We start from the raw sequence: 25,992 nt of genomic DNA on the forward strand, positions 1-25,992 counted from the left end.
TCCCGGCGCGGCCCCTACCCTCTGACCCTGCGTTGCATAATGCCCGAGCAAAATCCCCAAGGGTGTGAAACCCGGCGTTCCTGCCCCTGGGCGGGGACGGGCGGCGACCGTTCGGGGAGCCGAGGCGGCGAGGGCGGAGCCGGCACTGTCCACCGGCCAGGGCCCCGCAAGTCCCCTGGGAGCAGGCCCCCCGCGCCGCTCGGCCCCACCGCCAGGCCCGCCCGCCGCCGCCGCCGCCGCCGCCGCCGCCGCAGCCATGGCGGAAGTTCATAGACGTCAGCATGCCCGGGTTAAAGGAGAAGCCCCCGCGAAATCCTCCACACACAGACATGAGGAGGAGCTGGGGATGGCGTCGGCCGAAACGCTGACGGTGTTCCTGAAGCTGCTGGCCGCTGGTTTTTACGGCGTGAGCTCCTTCCTGATCGTGGTGGTCAACAAGAGCGTGCTCACCAATTACAGGTAGGGCAGGGGCGGCGGCGGCGGCCGAGGCCGTGGGGAGGAGCGCGCGCGGCGGCGGCGGCCGGGCGCCGGCTCCCTGGACTCATGCTGCTGAAGTTAAAGCTGAACAAAGTTGGGCGGGAGCTGGGGAGGGCGGGCGGTGAATGAGCGGCCCGGGCGGCGGGGCCGGCTTGGCGCGCGGGCCCGGGGTGCGGGGCCGGCTCCGGGCGCGGAGCTCTGGACCGCCCCGCGCACGTCTCGACCGCGGTGGGAAAGCGCCCGCCGAGCAGCGCCCTGGAAACCTTGCCCTTCAGATCGATGGAGCGGAGTTGCTTTGTGACTTTTGGCTCTTGTGCATGCCAGGCTGGGAGCAGAGCGAGGATGCCCTCCCTGCCCTGCAGCCTGGGCCGGGGTCCGGGGCTTCGGGGTCCCCGAGTTCGCCGACGGTCTCGGGGGACGTGCGCATCCTTAAGCTCATTTAAGACGATTCTGCTGCTGTCACTGGGACCCTGAGGCAGAAGCAGAAGCATGTTTGTTTTAAAGATGGGAAACCGTCGAGGAGACCTGTGTCTTCAACGCGTTGCGGGCAGCTGACTGAAATTGTGGACTCGGACAAGATGAGGCAAGTGGCCGCCCGAGGCTACAAAATCAGCGGTGTTGCCGGACAGCCAGCAGGGATTTTTTCTCACATTTTCATTTGGATAAGGCGCAGACGTTGGTGTTTGTTTCAAAATATATTTTAAGGTTGCAGATGTGCAAATGGAATTCACAGAGCTGCGTTTGGGTTTTTCTGACCGTGTATTTTTTTTTTCTCTCTCTCTCTCTCTCCCTTTTTTGTAGATTTCCCTCCTCACTATGTGTTGGACTTGGCCAGGTTAGTTGGAATCTTCGGCATTACGTGGTTTATGTCGTTAGAACTTCTGTGTGTGTCTTTATATGTAGAACAGTGAATCTGTGTTCTCTGTTTACAGATGGTGGCCACAGTGGCAGTTCTCTGGGTGGGAAAGGCGCTCAGAGTAGTCAAGTTTCCTGACTTTGACAGAAATGTACCTCGAAAGGTAAAAAAACCAAACCAACCAAACAAACAAAAAACACCTTATTTTCTGAAAACAAGTCACTATATATTTTTATCGGTCCTCTGCATATTTAAAAATGGCAATCTTGATATCGCCCAGAGTAGGTATAATGAAGGTAAAGAATAAATGTAATATGTGTTTTTAAAAAGTCCTACCAGCTCCTTAAAATTAAGGGAAAAGGCCCCCAGAATTCTTGTGTTTTTTAATTAATGAACACTTGTTGGGAGTACAGCTGTTTTGCATTTTCTGCATCCATCTAATCTAGCTGGTGTATCCTACATTCATTATTCTTTGGGTTTATTTTCTCACTATTCTGTCTGCCTCTGCTTGACTCCACGTGAAGATGAAATGCCTTTCCTTTTTCTGCTGACATTAGAGCCATGGGCTAATACATTATCATATTTTAAAGCAAATGATGTTTCTGTCTCATATGGTTTGATCATATTCATATTTCTGTTTCTTTTTTCTTCTCCATTCTTCCCTCTCTTTGCCATAGTAGTGCTGTTATCCAGAAATAATGTTTTTTGGGTTCTTCATGGGGGCCAAAATTGTGTATGAGTTCTAATCTTATGTTTTAAGTGGAGAGAATTTGATCATGTAAACAAAACTGTTTCTATTTGAAAGGACCTTGTTTTAGCTATCTTTATTATTGAGCTTTGTTATCCCTTTTTAAATTTTCTAGACGTTTCCACTACCTCTACTATATTTTGGGAACCAAATCACGGGACTGTTCAGCACAAAGAAACTGAAGTATGGATAACTTTATTTTACTAGTGAGGTTAATATGATGTATTCTTAAAACTGTACTTGAATGTCAAATATTTAACACATTGTTATTGATTCTGGAAAAGAAATGAAAGAACCAGAAAGCTTCTGTTACTAAATAAGATTACACCAGAGGTTTAAGTTTAAATATTTTAAGTTTGAAAAGAAAGAGTTTTTGTTTGTTTTGGGTTTCCCCCCCCTCACTTTGATAATAGAAGTCTTAAAATGTTATAAAATGCTGTTATAGGAGATTTTCATTATTTTTCCAGACCTATAGTAGTGAAGAGGTCCTGGGATTTCAATTCTTTAACACAATTTATAAATATTATATTTTAGGCAAATTCTGTAAGCAAAATCAGAGAGTGGTTATGAGAACTTTTGTAGTTTTTCTTTTAACATGAGGTAGTTAAAGTAACATCAGATGGAACTCTGAACAAATATGATTAATATCATACCCATGACCTTAGAGGCAGCATATTCACTTTTAGAAAGAAGCAGTAGTTCTCTGCTCTGCGACAATACTGTTTTATTATCCTCTAACCTCTTAATTCTTGGCTTCTCCACTTGAGGAGTGTAGTATGTATTAGGTGTATATGATATTAAAATTATACACATGGAGAAGGCATTTAACAGAAATCCATGGTTTCACTACTTACACTGAAGCTAACCCCCTGGCATATTAGATGATTGTAAAACAGAATGGGGAGATCTCTGAAAATCAGAGACAAAGTGTTTCTCATTTCCTTTTTCTTCAGACCCAAGAAATGTGAAAGAGCGACCATGATGGTATCTCTGGGGCAGGGTTCATGGCAGTCAAATTTATCATGGCTGGGGCATCCTTTTCCATCTCATTACCCAGTTGGAAAGAAATGTAGACCTGCTGCAAAGTGCTGCTTGTATAGAATTTGCTCTTTTTCATCCATTGCCATCCATCTATCCATCCATTCATTCACACCCTATCTTTGGTTGCTAGCCAAGTATAAGGCACTTTGGAGTGAAATGGGATATATTCAGAAATAACTATATTGCAAGAGGCTGTGTGTTTGACTAGTGCTAGCGAAGTGCTCTGGTAATTTAGAGGAAGACAAAAGTACTTCCACAAAAGGACAATCAAGGAGTATTTCATGGGGTGAGATTATCATAGATGCTGTTTGGAGGGTTGGAGACGTTGTTTTGTGGAGCGTGGGTGGGAAATAAGTTCATTCTACTAAAGAAGGAAGAAAGAGGTCTTTTTCTTTTAAAAACTAACCTGGTTACTATTCAGGGTGTTTGTATAGTAAGTAGCGTAAAATTAAAAAGTGGCTGTTACTAGCCTTTGATAATAGATATGTGATCTCTACCATTTTTTATAGGTAGCTTGATGTTTCTCACTTCTAGTAGTTTTATAAAAGCAACTCAGGCTTTCAAATAAGAATTACTTCTAGGGAGAAATAAAGGTTTAATTTAACCACAGATTAACCAATATGGAATGGAATTAATCAGCATAATGGAAGGAAGAGATTAGTATTATTTTAAGGTACTTATTTGGAGAGTCTTAGTTAAAAAAGTCAATTGCTAAACTGTATTTTACCTAATTATATTTTTCCCTTTTTTAAATTTTCTGCAGCTTGCCAATGTTTACAGTTCTGAGAAGGTTCTCCATCCTGTTTACAATGTTTGCTGAAGGAGTTTTACTCAAGTGAGCTAAATTTCTAATATATCTAGTCTTTAACAGACTTCAGTCCTCTTTAAGAGGGGCCCAGCATATATGAGATAGTAAAATTACTTGTCTTGTTTCTCCTTTATCTTTTGAGAAGTTTAAGCACTTTCTTCCTTTGCTATAGGAGTTGATAGTTTATGGGATCAATAGTTGGGGAGATTATGAATTGGAGTTGGAATCTGTCTGAACATGAGATACACTTTCAAGAATTCCTATACCTACTGTTGCCACTGAATGACGCTGGGTCAGAAACATCAGTATAGGTTTTAAATAGTGTTCCTGTCTTGGCTACTTTTACTACAAATGGTGTGACCTTTTTCCACTTAAAGAAATTCTGATTTGCAAAAATTCAAGCTCAATAATGATAGCAAATATAAGAATATGAAAAAAATGAATATACTCTTTTTGTGTAATTTTTGCTTCATCAAAGGGATTCTTTGAAATACCCAATTCCTTGGAAACATTTAAAATATGACTGGTTGGGGCGCCTGGGTGGCTCACTCATTAAGCATTTGCCTTTGGCTCAGGTCATGGTCCCAGGGTCCTGGGATCGAGCCCTGCATTGGGCTCCCTGCTCGGTGGGGAGCCTGCTTCTCCCTCTCCCACTCCCCCTGCTGGTGTTCCCTCTCTCGCTGTCTCTCTGTCTGTCAAATAAATAAATAAAATCTTAAAAAAAAAAAAAAAAAAGACTGTTTATAGCTTTTTTAAGGAAAACGTATTTTTTTTTTGCCTACGTTGCAGAATGAATCTGTGAATAACTAAAGGCACATGTATGCACTTTTTAATTATTTTATTTTGTAGGAAGACTTTTTCTTGGGGTATTAAGATGACCGTATTTGCAATGATTATTGGAGCCTTTGTAGCTGCCAGGTAAGAACATACTAAGACCACATTAGAAATTATCAATAGTTATTGATAATAATTACCAATAAAAAAGAATTTTGTATAGGCTAAGTAAGAATCATGTCTTTGAAAAGCATCCAAAAGACTCTGGGAAGTTAAATCTTTCTGGCCATATTAAGGTCAAGGCTGGCAAAATCTGATTCTTCTACTTATTGAGCACATACCATATGCCACACAGTATGTTTGGGATTTTACATGTATTTATGCATTCTTTACAACACCTCTGAAAGATGTGGGTGTAATTTTCCTATTTTTAGTTGAGGAAACTAAAACCTAAGTTCAGAAACTTGGTCAAGGTTACACAGCTAATAAATGGCAGCACTGGAATTTGAATTTATGCCTGACTCCAGAGCCTGTGTGCTCTTATAAATCATGTGGTATTCTTTTACTTTACATAGTGCTAAAGAAAATAGTGTCTCAGAAAAGGCAAATGAGGGCGCCTGGGTGGCTCAGTTGGTTAAGCGACTGCCTTCGGCTCAGGTCATGATCCTGGAGTCCCTGGATCGAGTCCTGCATCGGGCTCCCTGCTCGGCAGGGAGTCTGCTTCTCCCTCTGACCCTCCCCCCTCTCATGTGCTTGCTCTCTCTCATTCTCTCTCTCTCAAATAAATAAATAAAATCTTAAAAAAAAAAAAAAAAAGGCAAATGATAATGAATTATTTGCCTTGTGGTGGAATAGTAAATACTAGAATTTCTTTATTTGGCCTCACTTAAGATACATCAAAAGTGCCGTGACTTAGATATTCTATTAAATTACTGAAGCTTTTCCCATTGCTTTTAAGTTTCAGTTTTAAAATGGAGGGAGAAAACGTATGCCCAAAGACTCAGAAAATTAAAGTGATGGCTAGAAGCCTTCTACATTTTTCTTAGACCAGGGCATACATGTATATGGGTTTGCTAATGCCACAGATTCTACCTGACATAGATTTTCTGTTTGAGAGTTCAGTGTGCTTCTTGGATTGGCTCATTTACCTTCATCACTCCTGTAGTAAAGGCAGGGGGAAATATTCTAAGTCAAATTCCACCCTAAATCTCCAAGTGAAATTTCACTCTTTAAAAAAAAAAAAAAAGAAGAAAAAGGATAGAAAAAGTGGTTACTAGAATTTGGTTATATAGCTGACTGTTTTTTCCTTTAGGTAGTATAGCCTTCTTAGAGAAAAATTCTATATGAGCCTCTAACCTCTTTGAAGCATTTCCATAAAGCTGGTGGGATCCAGAATTGAACCAAACAACAGGAGTTCCTCAGGGCCAACCCTGGCCTGCAAAAAGTTTCTGAGGAGGATTGCTATCCAATCAGCCTTGTCTAATCAGAACCTGTTACTTGGGAAAGAGATTGGGAAGAAGGGAGTCTGAAGTTAGAAGGTTGTCAGGCTGCTTGGAAGAGGGGTTATACATTGGGCTAGTTCTGCCTAAAATTGCAGGGGCATGTAGAGTTCCTCAGAAGTCTCATTCCGTGTACTAGTTTAGCTATAAGTACATAGTATCTGTGCACAATCCCAGGATGTTGGGCCACTATTTTAGCTAGGGTGCTAAAGTATATTGAAGGCATACTTTTCTTAGATTTTCATTATTCTGTTCAGTTTACTAAGTTCTGATCTTGTGCCTGGTGCTCAACTAAATACTAGAAAACTTCAGTTTCCCTAATCCTGCTAGTTATATCTCATAGGCTTTTTAAGCAATCATTTAGGTATTTGAGTTCCTACTGTGTAGCTTGATCTCAGAACTAACTACAAATTATACTTCAGAAATTCCACCCAGTGACCCAACCACCTGTACCACCTGCCTTTTGTGTGAATGAATCCTTGGAAAATGACATGTTAACAACTTCATCTTTTTGGTTTCCTTCTCTCTGAAATTGAGCTCTGATGCCTTCTTCCTGCTTCAGATGTATTATAATGGTGAATTTGGTTACTTGTTGTCTGACTTTGAATTTAGAGCAGTGCTATTAACTGACATGATTAATTATTGCTAATGATTGTGTTTAAGCATTAGTCCTTCTCATATCTGAAGACTTCCCTATTGAGTGTGAAATTGCAAATTATAACCAGGAACCAAATACTTGATTGTTTATATCAAGTATCAAATAGTTGATAAAATGCCTAATGTTCACTTACCTAGATAAGAATATGTTCTTCCATTTATTGTACTTCAGACATATTTAAAATTACATGCATGTTCTTTAAGCTATTAAAGTGTTGCTTGTGTTTTACAGCTCTGACTTGGCATTTGATCTCGAAGGATATGTTTTCATTTTGATAAATGATGTCCTGACAGCAGCAAATGGCGCATATGTAAAACAGAAATTAGATTCAAAAGTAGGTAGCAATCTAAATCTTTAAGAGATGTTCACTGATGTTGGGAGTAGTAATGTCAATTTGTTAGGAAAGAAGAATACTTAGGAGAGCTGGGAAAGACCTAGGGATCTCAGAGTAAAATGCCTGTACTTTGCTACTCACATAAGAAACTTTTTCAATTATTAATTAGCAGTTAGATTTTATTGTTAGCTTTTCTGGAAGGGTTTGGGTGACTATTGACTTTGGGAGAGGGTTGTAATTAGGTGGGTTCATTACAGAAAAGTGTCATAAATGTTCATGGCTGTGTTCTAGAAGAGTTGGTGAGGAACCTGGATAAGAAAGAAATATCTGGAAACCCTTGAGCAGATTTGAGGAGAAGTGAGCGTAGGAAGGGGCTGCAGAACAAGAATGGACTTTGTGTATCTGTCCCACAAATAATGAGAAACTTTAGGGAGCATTAGGATTGCTCTCTTTTAGGAGCAATGCTGAGTTCCTTGGCCTAGATCTCATACACATGAATTTTCCATACCCAGCCCTTTTCTCTTAACTTACAGCATGCAAACAAAGGCTTTACAGATATTTTTTGTTTGGCGGACTACTTTATACTTTGAATATATACACACTAAATTTTATTTTTAGATCAAGCCAGACCATCAGAAAGCAGAGAATTTGAGCCACATTGCTTTAACTACATTATGGCATAAGTTTGCCTTATTGTAAGCAGCTATGTGGCTCAATCGGTTGAACATCAGACTCTTGGTTTCAACTTGGGTCATGATCTCAGGGTCTTCAGATTGAGCTCCATGTGGGCTCCGCACTCGGGGTGTCTGCTTGGGGTTCTCTCCCTCTCCCTCCACCCCTCCCCCTGCTCACAGAAGCAAGCATTCGCTCTCTCTTAAATAAATAAATAGACCTTTTTTTAAAAAAAAAAAATAAGCAGCTATGTAGAACTCAGCTGTATATATTAGCATTGTTATTGAAGGAGCTGTCCTTTTTATCATGATGTATCCTGTGTAAGGACCCATATGAGATTTCACAGATGCCACCACAGTTTTTCCTGAACAGTGGTATATTTTTTATCTCATAATTAAATCTTGTAACTGACATGACTTTATCTTATTTCCCTACCCATGTTTCCTAAGTCACATGACCTTACCTGCTTGGTTTTTGTCTGCTCTGTATGTGCAATAATTCTGAAACTACTTCAGGTCATTTTTTTGAGTTGAGATCATAAATACAAATGCTCAACTACTCAATAGTAGTATTAGTGTCAAGTTTGTATTGTCTTGACAGGGGGCTTTGCCTTCTGCAGAAAGAACCATGGAATGAATGGCCATCCCAGTAGCTTTCATTATTTTCAGAGAAGGTTTATTTTGAAGATCTTTGAAGAAATGGGGCCACTGTAGATTGTTTCCAACAAATTTTCCTTAAATATACCTTTATGTCTTGTTCTCCATTTATTTGCTTTGATGACTTTATATGATGATTGTATTTTAATGGAAGCTACTACTATTAAAATTTTTTATCTCTTTGAAATAGACAAAAAGGAGCAGTTAGAGATTAGTTTTACTCTGTTTTTTTCCTCAGCCCATTTGCTGCTTTGGGAAATAGGTGCCAGGGATAACATTCCATTTGTCCAGCAGCCTCAGCTGTCTAAAACAGTACTACCCAATAGAATTTTCTTTGTTGATAGAAAGCTTATGTATCTCTACTGTTCGTTAACGGTAGCCACCAGTCACATGTGGCTGTTGAGCCCTTGATAAGTGACTGGCACAACCGAGGAGCTGAATTAGTAGTTTAATTATAATTAGATTGAAATAACTGCAAATGGCTAGTGGCTACTGTATAGGGCAGCACAGTCTAGAGTACATCCTAGAACCTAGAAAAAAGCAAAGCGTGTTTCTGAGTATTTTATTCCCAGGAGAGTCCTTCAGTTCCTCACTTAAAAATGACTTATGACTCACTTGCATTAGAACTTCAAATTGATCCGCTTTTCATACTTCATGGATGAGGAGCAACATACTAGAAGATGGAATTCTATTTATAGGCAGAGAGGCAGTATAAAAGGTCAGCTAACAACAAAAGATAGAAATAGGAAAACTATAAAAGTTGGAAGTACTCAGAAATGGAGCAATTAAATGACATTAAGGGCAGTATCATATAAGAACACAATACAGTAATGCATATTTATGATGACACCTTAAATTCAGTTTTAGTTGATGTACTATGTTTAAGAAGTCAGGGAAAAAGATAATCAAAATAGTTAAAATGAGAAAATAAGAATAGTTTGGCATTTAAGTTTTTGGTGTTTGTCAGTTATCTGGATGGGGGTGTGTGTGTGTGTGTGTGTAGGCATCCTCTACTTCCTAGATCATAATCATGTCTCTGGCTGACGGGGCATCTGTTGTTAAAGGTTGTTTTGTTCTTCTGTGGCCTTTTCCCTGCTGCTTTAGAAATGAAGCACATCTTTTCATTGATGCTTGTGGTGGCCTTGGCAATCAGTTATTTGGTTTATCTGAGAGGCAGTACGTCCACGCTGAGATGCTGTTAATAAATCAGAAATTTTATTACCTATGATTTCAGGACTGCTTAAATCATGGCCCTTTGAGCTTAAGTTATGTGGCATAAAGACGGTGCTGCATTTCAGACCTGAATGCAGCTGTTGAGTTTAAAAAATTTCTAACTTTAAAGAAATCATACAGATACTACATATTTATAATGGAAGTAGTAGAAAGTGTAGAAAAGCAAGAAGAAGAAAATCTAAATCTCTCTTAATTCTACCATCAAGTGAGCAGCACAGTTTTGGAGGATAAGTGTGTGCACGCGCATGTGTATGTGCACACTTAACTGTATACAGTTTTAAATGAAAGAGCAGGGGCGCCTGGGTGGCTCAGATGGTTAAGCCTCTGCCTACGGCTCAGGTCATGATCCCAGGGTCCTGGGATCGAGTCCCGCATTGGGCTCTCTGCTCCTTGGGAGCCTGCTTCTCCCTCTGCCTCTCTCTCTCTCTCTCTGTTCTCATGAATAAATAAATAAAATCTTTAAAAAAAATAAATAAATAAATGAAAGAGCAACTTACAATGTTTTCTAACCTATATTTTTCATTTAGTGCAGTTTCCTGAACATCTTTCCTTGTCAGTATTATTTAACATTTTTAGTGGTTGCATAATATTTCATTGTATGATTGTATCCTCATCTAACCAACTAGTTTTCTGTTGTTGGATATTTGTTCCCAGTTTCTCAAAGCTGCTTTTGAGAGGGTAGTTTGACTTTTCACATCAGTCAGTCATCTTACATCAGAGAAGTTAAGTTAGGCAGATATGATGCCCCCATCCTCACTACTCCTTTATCCCCACCCTGCCCCCGTCAAACTCTTGCCTACTTTTTCAAGTGACTGCTTCTGGCTGAATGTCTTAGAAGTGTGTGAATCAAAAGTGAACCCAGATTTCTCATAGGCTCCCTGCGTTTGAAGATGTATGTGGTTCTTTTGTTGTTTCCCAATAGCCAAGAGCACAACGAATCATATTTTTGGGAATTGTAGATAATCTTCATTGTACTTCACATGTACATTTTCAGAAATACTTCACTGGCAAGTTATGTCTGTTTGTGTTGGTCTAGGTATGAGTGTGTGTGTTGGTACCTACCCATCTCTCTCTCTTAAATGGCACTTTGTTATGGTTCTGAAAAGTTCAAGACTGAGTTGATGACTTTTGATTCAGTTCTGGAAAGGAAAGGGCTTCAGGACTGTGTTTATATAGACAGGCACGTATATATTCAAAATAATGTCTTTTCTGCTTGCTGTCTTGAGGTAGCCAGTTGATGTTATTTTTATTTCTCTGATTTTAAGCACTCAATGAATTTATCTCAAATTTAAAGTCTTACATGTTTGCTTTTTTTTCCTTCCTTTTGAAAGCTTACGTTTTTTCTTAATGTTTGCAAAACCTATGATTTGGCTGATTTGCTGTCTATATTGTGGGGGAGTGGTGTGTGTGTGTAGTGGGAGTGGTATTCTGTATAGGGTTGTGTATATCTGTCTGCTAGAACCAAATGAAACACCTAATTATTTACTATTCTAGGAGCTGGGAAAATATGGTCTCCTCTATTATAATGCACTGTTCATGATTCTCCCCACCCTGGCCATGGCATATTTTACAGGAGATGCGCAAAAGGTAAGACTTTCTAATTATGATTTAATGGCTTATTTTTTGAGCTGTATTATTACTTATATCCACAAGATAGACTGTGGGGTTGTTAAAAAGTAATGTGCTTATTGAGTGACCAAAAACTGAGAGCTTGTTTTTTTAGCTTGCTAATGTCATGCTAACCTTTTTTCTTGGCATAAGTATTGGATAGTACTAAAATGGCTCAAAATAGCTTTGGCTATTAACATAAAAATAGTGCATGCCAACTAGTGTCCTTCTCTTATGTGTCAGAAGGCTAGAGGAAGGAAATTTTTACATTTTTACTAAACTACAAAATAAAAATAGTGGCAGACTATCCTAGAGAAACAAAAAATTCTGAATTAGTAGAGTTCTTCAAACCTAAACAAAATGCTTGGCTTTCTAGAAGTTCTCTGTTTTATTGTACATTTGTCATGCTGGCTTAAATCCCAAGCTGGGTTTTTCCCCAGGAGATATTTAGCACCATGTGGTAACTTAACTGTATAAATGGCAGCTAATATAGTAGTTTACTCATTTTCTAAAATGATAGCTAAATAAATGCAGAATAGAGTAGCAAATAAATCCACACAAGAATTTTTCTTTAAAACAAACCCATATTCATAGGAGAAAATTTGACACCATTTTGTTAGAATTCGCAAAATTTTGCAAACTGAATGGAACCCTAGAATTTTGCCAAGTTTCTGTAACAAGATTTCTTCTAATGAATCCTCTGGCTAGTAGTTTCTTCAGCATAAATGTGTCGGTTATTTACTCTAATGACAGTGACAATTCCCACATATCAGTGGGAGCCAAAATAAAGAAAAGGTTTTGAAAGTAGTTAGACTATTAAAAAATTGTTCTTCAATCAAAGATAGGAGAAGACCTTATAAAGCTTATAAAGGTGCTTTGTTTTATTCATCAAGAGCTCTTTCTTTTAAAAAACTGGCATAGAGGGACGCCTGAGTGGCTCAGTTGGTTAAGCGTCTGCCTTCGTCTCAGGTCTTGATCCCAGGGTCCTGGGATGGAGCCCCGCATCGGGCTCCCTGCTCAGTCGGGAGCCTGCTTCTCCCTCTCCTTCTGCATCTCCCTTGTTGTGCTCTCTCTCTCTCTCTGACAAATAAGTAAATAAAATCTTTAAAAAAAAATAAAAAGATAAAAAACTGGCATAGATCATCTTGAAGAGGTGTAAATGTTTTAATGAACTGTGACCTGGCTGCCAGCAGACCTAAAAGTGACTCTAAAATAGGAAATGAAGCTGTTGCTCTGACTAATAAAGTGTTGAGTAAGTATTTTGTGATTGTGAAAAAAGTAGGAAGAGAAACTGACATTTATCGCGTCCCTATTGTGTCCTAGTCACTTTTTATATGTGTAATATAACATAGTCCCCAGAACAGTTGTAGAAAATTTGAATTATCTCTGTTTTACCAATGTGGAAATAAGGGTTCAGAGAGACTTAGTCCCTTGTCCAGTGCCATACTTTCTGTGGTGGGTACAGTCAGGGTTTAAACTCGGGCCTAACTCCAGAAGCCATGGTCTTTCCACAGTGTTCTTCCTCCCTCTAGGAGACTCTGGCGGAAGCACCTCTTACTCTTCAGCTTTGGGGCAAGAATGTAATGTAAAGTAACCAGGCCCCTCATGGCAGCATGGATGGTTCCAAATCTTGAGGCCAATCTGTACATGAGAAAGTTGGAAGAATTAATGTGGTTAGATATTTTACAGACTTGGCAAAGATGCAGTTCTCATTAATTTGAAACTTTGACTAGTAGCTTGTAGCTACTTGAAAAAATTGACCAAGGGAGATATTTCTTCATTCCAGAGTGGTGATCATTTAATTAGAAGTTATCTGCCAGGTTGTAGCATTATCATGCATATTTGAAAGTTCAGTAACATTCAACTTGAAATGCTTCGATATAATTGAGAAGGTTTACTCAGAGTTAAAAAAGTTGCTTTGTCACCTATATTAGGATGAGGGTTAGATTTTCCTCTTATTCTTTTTTCTTTTTTATGCAGAGGAGTAGAATTTGAGTAATCTTTTTGTTGTTTCCAACAAAAGTGCCAAGCAAAGGTCAAGAAAGGTTTATTTTGGAAGAAATACTTCTTTAAGAATGACAGAGTTCACCTAAATACTTTCAAGTTGGGATGATAAACTAGCGGAAGCTGAATTTATTGCTCTGAAATCAAACCCTGTCAGCATTTTTGGTTTCACATAAATGTTTACCTTCACTCTTATTATTAATTAATATTGTTCTTATGAAACATTTACTGGGGTGTAGATGGACACCTTGGCTGGCAGTCTTATAATACTTTTTTTTCTTAAAATTCTCTCCTTCACATGCTGTCCTTCTGACATTCTCAAATGGTTAAGTGTTACTGTATGTCTCACTGTGTTAGGCTCAGGTGATAAGAAAAAAAGATGAATTAGATAGTTTTCTTGTGTTTGAGGACCATACAGTTGTCTTGGGGGGTAGACCTGTCAATATCAGAGCAATGAACTGTTACAGGTTCTGTTGGAGAAGTGTTTTGGGGGCATCGTGGAATGTAAAATGGAAGTGGGTCAATTCGTCTCCTTGTTGAGGATGAAATGCCTCATGGAGCTTTGCCTACAAACAAAATTAAAATATAAGTGATACGAATAATCAGTGTTGTTTTGATAGGTTATAAATTACATTTGAAACTTAGGAAGTGAGAATTCTGTTTGACTCTGTTCCTAAATTCCTTGTGTGTTGAGGAGACAAGATACTGCTTCATTTTAAGTTCAATTCAGATGAGTATTTCTCAGCATCTTCATTGTGCTAAGAAAGCTATGTTAAGTTCTCTTGGGAGTATATGAGAAATATGACATAGTCCTTGCCACACGAGGGAGATGTTGGCATGCTACAGAGATGGTGTAAGATCTAGCACCAAAGTGCATGCTCATCAGTCAGTACAATAAATGTTTAGGTTAGGAAGAAATTGGTGTGGGTTGAATATCAAGATTGGCTTTTTAGAAGAGACAGGGCTTGGTTTTCTTATCCACCAAATGCAACAAGTAATGCTAACCCGTGCTGGGAGTTGTTAGAGATACAACTTAAGTAGTTGATTGGTTTGCTTTTATTACCCAGCACAGAAGCAATGTGTGGAAGCCACAGATGACCTGACACATCAAAGAGGCTCATGGTATTCTGTAATACTGGAAGATCAGCTTCATAGTAGTCAGTAGGCCGTCTGTCTGAAGTCTTGGCAAAAAGGGTTTCATATTACAGAGGGGGTATATGGCAGGATTTTGCGTAAGAGTTTTCTAGTAAATCAGGTTCATTTTCAGTATGTATCTTTTAAACTTGTGCTTTTCCTTTAAGACACATGTGTATAAGTAGATGTGCATGTGTGTGTATTTTTTTTAAGAATGGACACTTTTTTTGTGGGACAGTTTATCATTAAATAAAGCTGGTTCCCATATTAACAATTTGAGGCTACTTTTGGCCTTTAGGAAGATTTTACTTATAAGGTATGATGCCTTGTACCTGACAGGATGCTTCCACATAAATCATTTTCCCTTATCCTCATTGTATTACCTGTGAGGTAGGTTGTTATTTGATTTGTAGAGGGTAAGGACATGATTAAGGTTCCACAGTGGCAGAGCAGAACTAGAATCAGTCGGACTCCAGAGAGATCTCTTACTGTTTGCCTGACTACGACTCTCAGAGCCATCGCAGCCTCGCTGACTTATATTTTTACCCCTGTTTGGGAATTCCATGCAGAGCTTTCTTACAGAACAAGCTACTGAATGTGAGAAATGCCATCAGAGTAGTATTAGAAGTGCAGTTTCTGCAGCTTGGTCTTGTTGGTACTTAATCTTTTACAAATAATTATATTTCTTTTGTTCAACAAATATTTACTGAGGGTACTGAGTGCTTTACTCAGGTGCTGTTCTAAATTTAAAAAAAAAAAGACATGTCCTTGTTTAAAGGAGCTTGCAATCCAATGGGTGAGATCAACTAAACATAAATTGTATCATAAGAACTACGAGGAGAGCTAGAACAAGGTGGAGAATGACTGGGAGGTGCTGCTTGGGATAAGGTGGTTAAGAGAAAGCATCTTCATCAGTTTCATTTGAGCAGGCATTGAACTGAGACTGAGACCAGTTTGTGTGGCTCTTTGGAAGGAGTCCTCTAGTTGGAGGGAAGAGCAGGTTCTAAATGCTGAGGTGGGAGTGCTTAGCTTCTTCACAAGGAGCATTTTCTGAGTAGATGAATACCAGGAACATCAAGGTGCCTTGAAGGATGTGGAGGAGGAGAAACAAAAGGTACATTCTAGGTGGAACTAATATCATGAGCACAGGCCTAGCCCTGGGGACCAGCCTCTTCCGTATGCATAAAGGGTGGCTGTCAAAGACATTGGAGACCTTCGAAGAGACCTTACGGAGCATCTGGTTCAAGTCTCTTCTGTCACAGTTGGGGAAGTCGGGGCCCAGAGAGGGCTCAGCACTAGAACCCTGGTTTCCTACTCTCACTTCCCGCCCCCCCCCCCCCATCATCCCCTGCTTCCTTCTAAGTTGGGACAAGTGCTAGATACAGGAATTTGAAGTTTACTCTGCAGAGACGATGAGTCCCTAAAAGTTCATGACATAAGAGGTACAATGGAAAAATTGGGGGCAGAGTGCAGAAGCAACATCCAGTTGGATGAAGCAACGAGTAACATCCAGTTCGTCCTTGACTGTTGTCTGATTTTGGACAAATCCCTTCTTCTCCCCAACCCTGCTTCATCATGTGTAAACTGAGTAGGTTGTATCACCTGATTTGGTTAGTTTTCTAGGTAGGGCCCTTTCCTGGGCTGAGACAGAATTTCTAGGAGCAGAAAGCATGCCAGTGTGAAGACGAGGCTGTTGCTGTTTTGATGGTTGGTGTGAGCCTGGCTGCTCCCTGTCTCCTGAATACCAGTGTGTATGGACTTGCTCTCATCTGTTGGACTCCTGGCTTTCTTGACCCAGAGCCATTTTGCCTGGAAGCTCTGTATGTATTATATGAAAAGATCAGCAAGATAAAATGTTAAAGCACGGTGTAAAATTGCATATGGTATGCTACATTTTGAATAAAATAGAAAGGGAAATATAAGACTATATATACATATACATTTTATTTGCTTATTTAGTAAAGAAACTCTGGAAGAATATACACGAAACGAATAAAGTAACCACCAATTAGTGTGTTAGCGTTTGTGTGACTTCTCACTACTTACTTCTCACTACTTACCTTTTTATATTTTTTTGATTGTAGAGCCATGTAAATGTATTTTCTTCTTCTCACTACTTACCTTTTTATATTTTTTTGATTGTAGAGCCATGTAAATGTATTTTAAATTACATTTTATAAAAGGAACAGTAAGAGAAGGATAAAGTTTTTCTATAAATAATGACTATCCTATGATGAATCCCAGTTTAAAATAACTGGGGGTGGCGGGACAAATTAATTTATTCTCATTATTCAGAGTTACACACTCTTGACCCAGGGTGCAAATTGAAGCAAAATCAGGTCCCAATTGTTTTTCTCAAAATCTCACTGTTAACTTTAGAAGGCAGAGGAGAGGAGAGTTTCCTGTGTTAGGACAGGAATCCAGTAAGAGGGCTCTGAAAGGTCAGCTTCCCAGGGAGGCAGAGGTTCTACAGAGCAGTTGATGGGGCTGACACAGTCTTTAAGCAAGAATTGAAGGCCAAGGAAGGAAAAAAACTAAATTACCATAGACATTGAAAGGCAGGATCCAATTGAACAACTTATCCCAGTGAGCACATAATGCAAGTCCTTGGCAAAGCTTTCTGAGAAGCCAAACCTGTGTATGTGAGTGTGTGTATGTGCAATTTTTTAAAGACGTTCTCCAAGTCCTGGCTTTACCAGAAACCAACGAACCAATATAGACAACATTTAGTTTTTTTAAAACCTGTCTTCTAATTTTAAAACATTCCCTTGCTTAAAAAACGGTGTCTTTAAAAGCCAGCTCAGTGTTCATAAAAGACATCTAGTTAGCATAAAGGTAGGTCAAGCATCAGTTGACGAGTGGCTCTCCAGAGTGTCACTTACTACAGACTGTGTTTAAACTTGTCAGTTGTTGCCTCCAAAAGGGAATGTGTGCGGCACAAAGCCAGTGATTCACAGTCACAGGAACTGGAACCTGGCTTTCTGACAGCCTACCCTGCTAGGTGTTCTCACGTAGGGCTGGAGGAACAGACCCCTTGCTGTAGATCTCACAAGGCCAGTGCTGTAGTCGCTGGTACATTGTATAATGTCTCCATTATATCACTGCTTCAGTTACATGGCTCAGACGAGTTTTACAGGAAAAGTTGCTGCGTGGATGGGCTACGTGGAGGGTCTCTTACTAAGCATTGCTGACTAAATAATGAAGAATTTTAGGCTGTGGGTTTAGCCTTTCCAGAGTAATTAATCTTTTCTGGGTCACTCTGGAGACCATACAGACTGATTCTCAAACCCTGAGTTACTCTTTGCATGTAGACCGGTCCCTTCTGCTTTCTGGGCGTTGGTGTCCTCATACGTGAAACAGTTGGGTTGCATCAGTTACTCTTCAGTGAGGAATGGCTTTCTCTTTGCCCTATATGTTGTTTGACTGACAAGGTAATGTGTTTAGCCATTCTTACCTTTGAGAATAGGCCTTTTTCACTAATAAAAGGAAATGGCCCTATTAATAAGCTGGAGTGTGTGGTTTTGCCACGATATATAGATTTTACACGGTTGGCAGAGCCTAGCGAGACGAGATGGTGGAGGCAGCGGGAGGAGGCAGAGCAGATGTGGTGGCCGGTAGTTCTGGTAGTGCAGAGGGTAGGGCAGGTAACCCAGGACCCCTGGCTCCTTGAACTCGTCTGATTGTCCCATGGTAGGCAGGGAACCATGGAAGCCGTTTGCCCCACTGACATTATCTTCTGCCTTAGGAAGTTTCCTAGCAGTTTACTTTCTAGGATAAGGTTTTAATTTTTTTCTCAGTAGTGTTTTGGGAAAAGAATTTTCCAAATAGAATGCTGTCATTCATCCACTTTTTCTTCTTTACCATGAAGTTTAAAGGCTAAGTGATTTGTTAATTTTTAGACTTCATAGTAAACAGGTATCAAAACTTGTGAGGTATTAAAGTGCGTAAATAAAATATGCGTGCTTTGGATTTTATTGCAAATTTCAATTAAGTTGGTGACTCTCGGCTTAGCACATTTTCTTGGGAGTGAGAATGTTACATCTAAGACTCAAGTGTACCCTGAAATTATCCCATGCTTGCTAGATCAGGGGCGATGAATTGGTGCTTACGTTACCCTGTGCTCATTGTAGACATTGCCGCGTAGTCCCAGCACTGCCTTGCTAAGCCTAGACATAGCCTCAGACTGTTCACTAAGGTAATGGTTCAGACAGCCGAGTCAGTTGATTAGAGCTGGTATAAGATAAAATCTGTATCCCTCGATTAGATTTTATTGATTATGTTGTTGATTATGTGCTGTTAGTGCCTAATCTTACTCAGATACTCCCTTTCTTAATTTCCTTAACCTAAGCAACTAGAGAACACATTTTTTTTTAATTTAACTTTTTTTTCTTTCAAATATTTTTATTAACTGAAAGTCTCATTCAAACCAAATGCCTAGTTTTAGGAAGTGGTAGATCCATATAACCCATTTATTTGCCCATTGATTATGCCACATTCTTTTCATGTCTGTGGTGTGTATTGGCTTGTGGTATTACCTTACACCACTAGCACCTGTAGAATCAGAGACTTTGTTCAAAACAGAAAGCCTAAACATCTTTGTATGTGCAGTCTGTAATCACAGCTACCACTCAGCCAAGATTGAGGATTGCAGGCCTTGTGGCAGGGAGCCCACCTAGTTCTGTGTCACACAGAATGACCAAGCAGGTCCTTCTCTTCACAGTGGCTCTTTTATTAGCTTTCTCTAGAGGCAGAAGTTTGGCTTTAAATGTCCCCCCCCCACCCCCCCGATTAACAAAATACATGTTCACTGTGCCCTCTGTTTTCCCTCTTAGGGAAAAGAAAAATTTGCATGCAAATCTGTCACTGAGAGATAACAGTGATGGAAGTTTAAGTGAATAATAATCTCTTCTGTATGTGAATTTTGTGTAAAGTGCTTGCATTTCGTTCTCTCCATTGATTTCTCACAAGAGGCAGTTGGAGCAGACTGTTGTCTATATTTGTAATTTAGGCAGAGGCTTAGGTTAAGCGACTTTATGATGGACTCACAGAAAGTTAATGGCAGATTTAGAATTCAAACGCCCACTTTTTGACTCCGTGATCCAACAACAATAGCCATGTGAAGCTATCTAGGAGAAAAAAATAATAGAAAGATGATAGGTTATAGAGCTGAGCAGACACGTAGTAGCTGGATAATTTTAGGAAAGTTACCTAACATTTCAGAGCCTAGGACATAGTAGGCTCTTAATAAGCAGTAGCTTTGATTGTTTTTTTATGCCATCTTTATGATAGGAAGAGTAGATTCCACTGGACTGAATAGTACTGTTTGGGTCAAACTCTGCTTGCAGATGGGTGCTGCTTGTTCTCTTGCAGCCAGAGGTCCATTCCTATGACAAAGCAGAGGAGTGCAATAGGCTGCTTTTGCCAGACTGGCTTTCTCCAGAAACAGGCTTAGGATTTAGGAAAGGAAAATAATCCCATGAGAACTGTTTTTCTATTTTTGAATTATTTGTAATTGGAATCATGTTCATGGGATTTATTTTAGTATTCTACAGATACAGTTATTATGTTCCCAAAGGGGACTGACTGTGCAGCATATATTTGGGGCATTTTTCTAAATAAAATTTAATGCTCAGTGTAGAGAGCCTTAGGCTTGGAGTATATAGACTCAGGACTACCATGTATTAACTGTGTTATCTAAAGTAAGTCACTTGTCTTCTGGGGATAAGAAGGCCTGGCCTATCTACCTCACAGGGCTGTCATGGGGATCAAATGACATGATGTATACAGAAGCATTTTGCAAACTACAGAGCATTCCACAAATACAAAGGTAGTCATAGTTCATTCCTTCGTTTATTAGCAAACCTGACTAAACTGTCTTCAGCATAGTGCCCCCAGGCCAGCTGTGGAGGCTGACACATGACTGGGGACTTAGATGTCAAAATGTACCATGACAGCAGAGGAGATATTTAGAGCTAAGGCAGGAAAGGAGCTCAGGTGTAAAGAGAGGTTTGTTTGAGGCCTTTGCCAAATAACTGATTTCTTTCCACTCCTAGGTCACTGAAAGAAAAAAGAATTAGAAGTGATGTTTACACATAATAACTGACATCACTTACTGAACTGGATGGACCTTCTTCATGTCAGGCATTATATCCATTTTGTCTTTAATTCTGGTAACAACTCTGTAGGAGGGGCCTTATTATTCCTCTTATGTATGCAGAAACTAAGGTTCAGTGAATTCTTATGGTCCATCACACCAGCTTTATTCTCTTAGTGACTTTAGGGTAAAAGAGTAGCTTATCTTGGAAAGGAGGATAATTTAGAGTTGAGGAAGGTTCTTAGGCCTGAGATTTCTTTTATGTGTTTCAGCTTGAGTGAAGTAAGGTGTCTCCTTTTGAAGCTGATCTAACACTAACAGGCACCCAGTGTAACCTCCCTCACAGAAGCTAAGGCTGGTATAATGAAACAGTGGTGAGCTGGTGCAAGATACTGCGCTTCTGAATCCCGGTGTGCTGCTTGTTTAGGTATCATGGCTTTTCCTGCTGGGTGCCGGTAACCCTCTCAAAGATAACTCTTCTTGTGCCCACCTGCTGGTTTGCTGCGTTATGCCTTTTCTCTTTAAAGAAAGAAAAAATAAATTCAGTGCAAAAACTAATGAGTTGTGTGCCAGTAAAATGACTTTTACCATTTTAAGAAAATTTAAAATTATATAAATCTATATAAAATTATATAGATTTAATATGAAACTTGAAATGTATTTAGTAGCGTATACAGGTAGGTATGTGGGTGTATTAAAAAGTAAAGTTCACCTCATCTGCCTGTAGAAAATGATGCTAAACCAGGGAGCATGGATATTTAATTCACCTCAGCTATTTGTGCCTAACACTTGCAAACACTTGGAGCTAGGCAGAAGTGACATTTGACATTGCTCCTGCTCTCAAGGAATTTATATTCTTGCTGATAGAGGCTGGTCTCCTGAGTTCTAGGCCTGTGTTTTATTGTGCTTTAATGGTTTCTCATCATACCATGTTTACAGGTATGAAAGAGCATAACATTCTTTATTCTTTATCCTTCATTCTCTAACAAAGAGTTATGGAACACTTTCTGTTTGCTGTCACTTTGTTAAGCACTGTGGTCAGGGAGGTAAACCCTGAAGGCATTCACCGTGTCTGGATAGATCACTGACCACGTACATACAGATACAGAGAGTCACATACATACATGTACTTCGTCACATACATGCAGTGTCAGTGATAAAAGTAGCACTTAGTGTTTTGGACAGTTTGGCAGGAAAGAGCCTAATGTGAATGTGGGTTTTTGTGCAAAGCTTCCTAATGGAAGCATCATTTGAGATAGGTTTATAATTCAAGTCAGTAATTGAATTTGGTCTTTGGCTTTTAGCCATGATGGAATAGCAGGGATAGGATTTACCTTCCTGCCTTAACCTACTAGAATACCAAATATATATGAAAAATGGTTTTCAGACATTGGACAATAGGTAGTAAAGGATTGTGGAGAGAGAAAGGATGAGAAGAGAAAAGGATGTAAAAAAGACCCAAATTAAACTTTTAGGGATGAAAAATATAATAATCTGAATTGAAGAATAAAGCAGATGGTATTAAACAGCAGATTAGACACTGCAGAAGAAAAGATCAGTGGATTAAAGAAATAGCAATAGAAACTATCCAAGATGAAGCACATGGAGAAAAAGAGACTGGAAAACAAATGAACAGATTACTAGTAACATGTGGGGTGGTATCAAGAGATCTAACATACGTGTAACTATTATCCTGAAGAAGGGGGCGGGGGTAGGAAAGATTTTTGAAGAATTAATGGCAGATTTCTTTCCAAATTTGATGAAAACTAAATCCACACATACAAGAAACTCAACAAACCGTAAGTTACATTAAACAAACTATACCATAAGGAGGAACATTCCATAATGCTGAAAGAGTTCTATCAAGTAGGCGTAACAATCCTGAATATGTATGTACTTAATGAGAAAGCCTCAAAATATATGAAGCAGAAACTGATAAAACAGAAAGGTTAAGTACATTATTGGCAGTTACAGTTGGCTGTTGTAACATTCCTCTTTCAGTAATTGATAAAACAGCTAAGCTGAAAGCCATCAAGGCTGTAGAACACTTGAACACCATCAGCCAGTTTGACCTAATGGACATTTATAGAACACGCCACTCATCAACAAAATAAACACTCTTTTCAAGTGCACATGGGACATTTACCAAGATAAACTATATTCTGGGCCGTAAGTTTAAAATAATTGAAATCATAGGAAGTATGTTCCCTGGCCAGAACTGAATTAAACTAGAAATTAATAACATAAAGATACATGGAAAAACCTTCAAATCTTTGGAAATAAACATACCTCTAAATAACACCTGGATCAAAGAAAAAATCGTGAAGAAAATTAGAAATCATTTAGACCTGAATGAAAATCAAAACACAACATAGCAAAATGATGCTGCTAAAGGAGTGCTTAGAGGGAAATCCATAGCTTAATTAAATGCATACATTAGAAAAGAAGATCTAAAATCAGTGACCTAAGCCTTTCCCTTAAGAAACTAGAAAAAGTAAGAGCAAGTTAAACCCAAAGGAAACATGAGGAAGGTAAGAGTGGAAATCAATGAAATAAAAACAGAAAAGCAATAGAGAAAAAGCAATGAACCTAAAACCTGGAGGTCAATAAAATATCAATAAAATTGCTCAACCATTGCCAGTTGATAGGGACAAAAAGTGAGAATGCACAAATTATCAGTATTAGGAATGAAAGAGCGGTATCCTTACAGAGCTTGCATTTACTAAAAGGATAATAGATTAGTATGAACATTATGCCATACACTGAAAAACTATGTCCATGAAATGGACAAATTCTTGAAAAAGGCAAACTACCAAAGCCCACTCAAGAGAAATAGATAGGGGCGCCTGGGTGGCTCAGTTGGTAAGCATCTGCCTTCAGCTCAGGTCTTGATCCCAGGGTTTTGGGATCGAGCCCCACATTGGGCTCCCTGCTCAGCAGGAAGCCTGCTTCTCCTCCCACTCCCCCTGCTTGTGTTCCCTCTCTCACTGTGTCTCCCTCTGTCAAATAAATAAAATCTTAAAAAAAAAAATAGCATGAATAGCCACATTCTAATAAATATTAAATAGTTCTACTTAAATAATTAGCCCTAATCAATTCGACTATTTAGTGCTATCTCTATTAAAGAAATTGACTTTTAGTTAAAAATCTTCTCAAAAGGAAAACTCCTGGCCTTGAACACTTTACTGGATAATTCTACAAGCTGTTTAAGGAAGAAATAATGCCAATCTACATAAATTCTTTCAGAATATAGAAAAGGAGAGAATACTTCTCAATTGACCTTAAGAGGCCAGCATACCCTGTACCGATAGTTGACAAAAAATTTCAAGGGCAGGGGGTGGAAATTACAGTTAAAAAAAAAAGAAAGCCTGCAATATATAAAAAGGGCACTATATGACCAAATTATGTTTATCTCAGGAATTACGCTTAGTTTAACATTTGAAAATCAGTGTAATTTCCCATATTAGTATGAATTAATAAGAAATTAAGAAATAGAAGAACCATGTCAAAAAATGGAGAACATGTATTTAATAAAATATGATACCCATTCATGAGTTTAAAATTTTCAGCAAACCAGGAATAGAAGGAAAATTTCTCAATCTAATAAAGGATCTTTACCAAAAAGAAAAAAAAAATCTATTGCTAACATATTTAATGGTGAAAGACTGAATACCTTTTCACTGAGATTGAGAATACGGGGAGAATAGCTGCTCTCTTATAATGTTCTATTCAACATTATACCAGAAGATGTCATTATGCAGTAAGGTAAAAACAAGAGACTAAAAGTCATATAGATTAGGAGGGAAAAAGTAATGGTGGTTACATCTGTCAAGACTCACTGAATTATACACTTAAAAGTGATTGATTTTAATTTTTACATATTATGCCTCAACAAAGAAAGAACCATAAACAAATTGAACGTCTACTGTTTGCCAAGTGCTGTGTTAGGAATTTGCTTAGCTAGATGGATGTGGGTCTTCCCTGCAGGGAGCTCACTGGTGGTAGACACGGTGTAGAAAGACTTGCCACTCAGAGAGATGAGAGTCCCAGAGAGAAGTACTTCTGAGGCCCAGAGAGGGGAGTTCTTACTAGGGGAGGCCCCACATAGTGGCTGCTTGAGTTTTAGTCTGATCAGTGAACAGGAGTCAGAAGAATGTTGAGGAGAAGGGCATTCCAAGCAAAGGCATGTGGGTGTGAAACTGCATGTTGTATTTTACAAACGGTAAAGAGCCTCATATTCCTGGGGCCTGGCAGCTGTGAGGTTTATATTGAAGTGGCAAGAACTGAAGCTGGATAGGTTGGCAGAAAGATAAAAGGTGGAATGTTTCTCATATTTGCTTAAACTGATATTACAAGAGAAAATATGTACCTGAGATCGAGAATCCCTCCCTCTTAGATGAGAGATGAGGTGATGGATGCACCTTTTCTCTTCCTTCGCTTTTTGTCCTTTTTTTTTTTTTTTTTAAAGATTTTATTTATTTATTTGAGACAGAGAATGAGATAGAGCACGAGAGGGTCAGAGGGAGAAGCAGACTCCCTGCCGAGCAGGGAGCCCAATGCGGGACTCGATCCAGGGACTCCAGGATCATGACCTGAGCCGAAGGCAGTCGCTTAACCAACCGAGCCACCCAGGCGCCCCCTTCGCTTTTTGTCTTAAAACAGCAATAAAACCTTGCTTTTACTATCAACTGTTTCAAAATAGTAATTCTCCCTGGATAGACCTCAGCTGAATTTGTGTAACTAAGGGTGCACTTGAGCTTTCACATGTTACAGGGAAGAAGTATGTTTTAATGTTTGAGAAAGCTTTTAATACTAGCCATCTGGGAGAACTGCTGAGATGAGCCAGATACGGCTTCTGCCTTCCAGCAAATATCAGTTTCTTTGTACCGATAGGGAGAAGTACAAAATCTTCCCCACATTACATTTTAGAAAAGAGAAAACCTTCTGAAACTGTTTTTTGGGTTCAGGTCCGTATGTATCAAATTCTTAAACATCACTCTCTGTCCTGTGAGCGATGCAGGGAAGTGTATATATGTGTATGTGTGGTGAGAGTGAGTACCCAGGATTTTGATGGAAGAATAGAACAGCTGATTTTGAGGGCTTGCTCTAAAATCAGATACTTTCTTGTGTATTACAGGCAATGGATTTTGAAGGCTGGGCTGACACCCTCTTTCTTTTGCAGTTCACCCTCTCTTGTGTGATGGGGTAAGCCTTTGTTGCCTTATTAGCAGACTGTTTTCCTAGAGAAGTTTGTTCTGGGGTCCTTTTGCTTCATTTCTAAGTATCCTGTGCAGTCTCTTGAGTATATCAGTATAGGGTAATTAAACTTCCAGATTCAGGTGGTTTCACAGCCCTTGGGAATGTGCCCTTAGGGCTACTAAACTAATTCCAAAGTC

The 25,992-nt window shown here is 39.3% G+C and overlaps 1 protein-coding gene across 5 annotated transcripts in view; it reads left to right on the forward strand.

Annotated features, from left to right (window-relative positions):
* The first annotated feature begins 243 nt into the window (after window positions 1-243).
* Window positions 244-25,992, forward strand: part of SLC35D1 (solute carrier family 35 member D1) — a 48,735-nt gene continuing 22,986 nt past the window's right edge. For 3 of the 5 annotated variants that reach the window (XR_004681647.1, XR_004681648.1, XM_035018314.1), the window contains exons 1-9: window positions 244-459; window positions 1,279-1,312; window positions 1,410-1,496; window positions 2,197-2,264; window positions 3,886-3,957; window positions 4,780-4,848; window positions 7,093-7,195; window positions 11,251-11,343; window positions 25,734-25,801. Coding sequence is in view for 3 of the 5 variants with exons in the window: in XM_035018314.1 (XP_034874205.1) it covers window positions 257-459; window positions 1,279-1,312; window positions 1,410-1,496; window positions 2,197-2,264; window positions 3,886-3,957; window positions 4,780-4,848; window positions 7,093-7,195; window positions 11,251-11,343; window positions 25,734-25,801 (797 nt within the window). In the remaining 2 variants the exon portion in view is untranslated. The remainder of the gene's footprint in view (window positions 460-1,278; window positions 1,313-1,409; window positions 1,497-2,196; window positions 2,265-3,885; window positions 3,958-4,779; window positions 4,849-7,092; window positions 7,196-11,250; window positions 11,344-25,733; window positions 25,802-25,992) is intronic. The other 2 variants (XM_035018316.1, XM_035018315.1) reach the window with 2 other exon arrangements.

Source organism: Mirounga leonina, unplaced genomic scaffold, assembly GCF_011800145.1.
Source record: "Mirounga leonina isolate KUSES-001 unplaced genomic scaffold, KU_Mleo_1.0 Mir_173, whole genome shotgun sequence".
NCBI classification, from domain to species: domain Eukaryota; kingdom Metazoa; phylum Chordata; class Mammalia; order Carnivora; family Phocidae; genus Mirounga; species Mirounga leonina.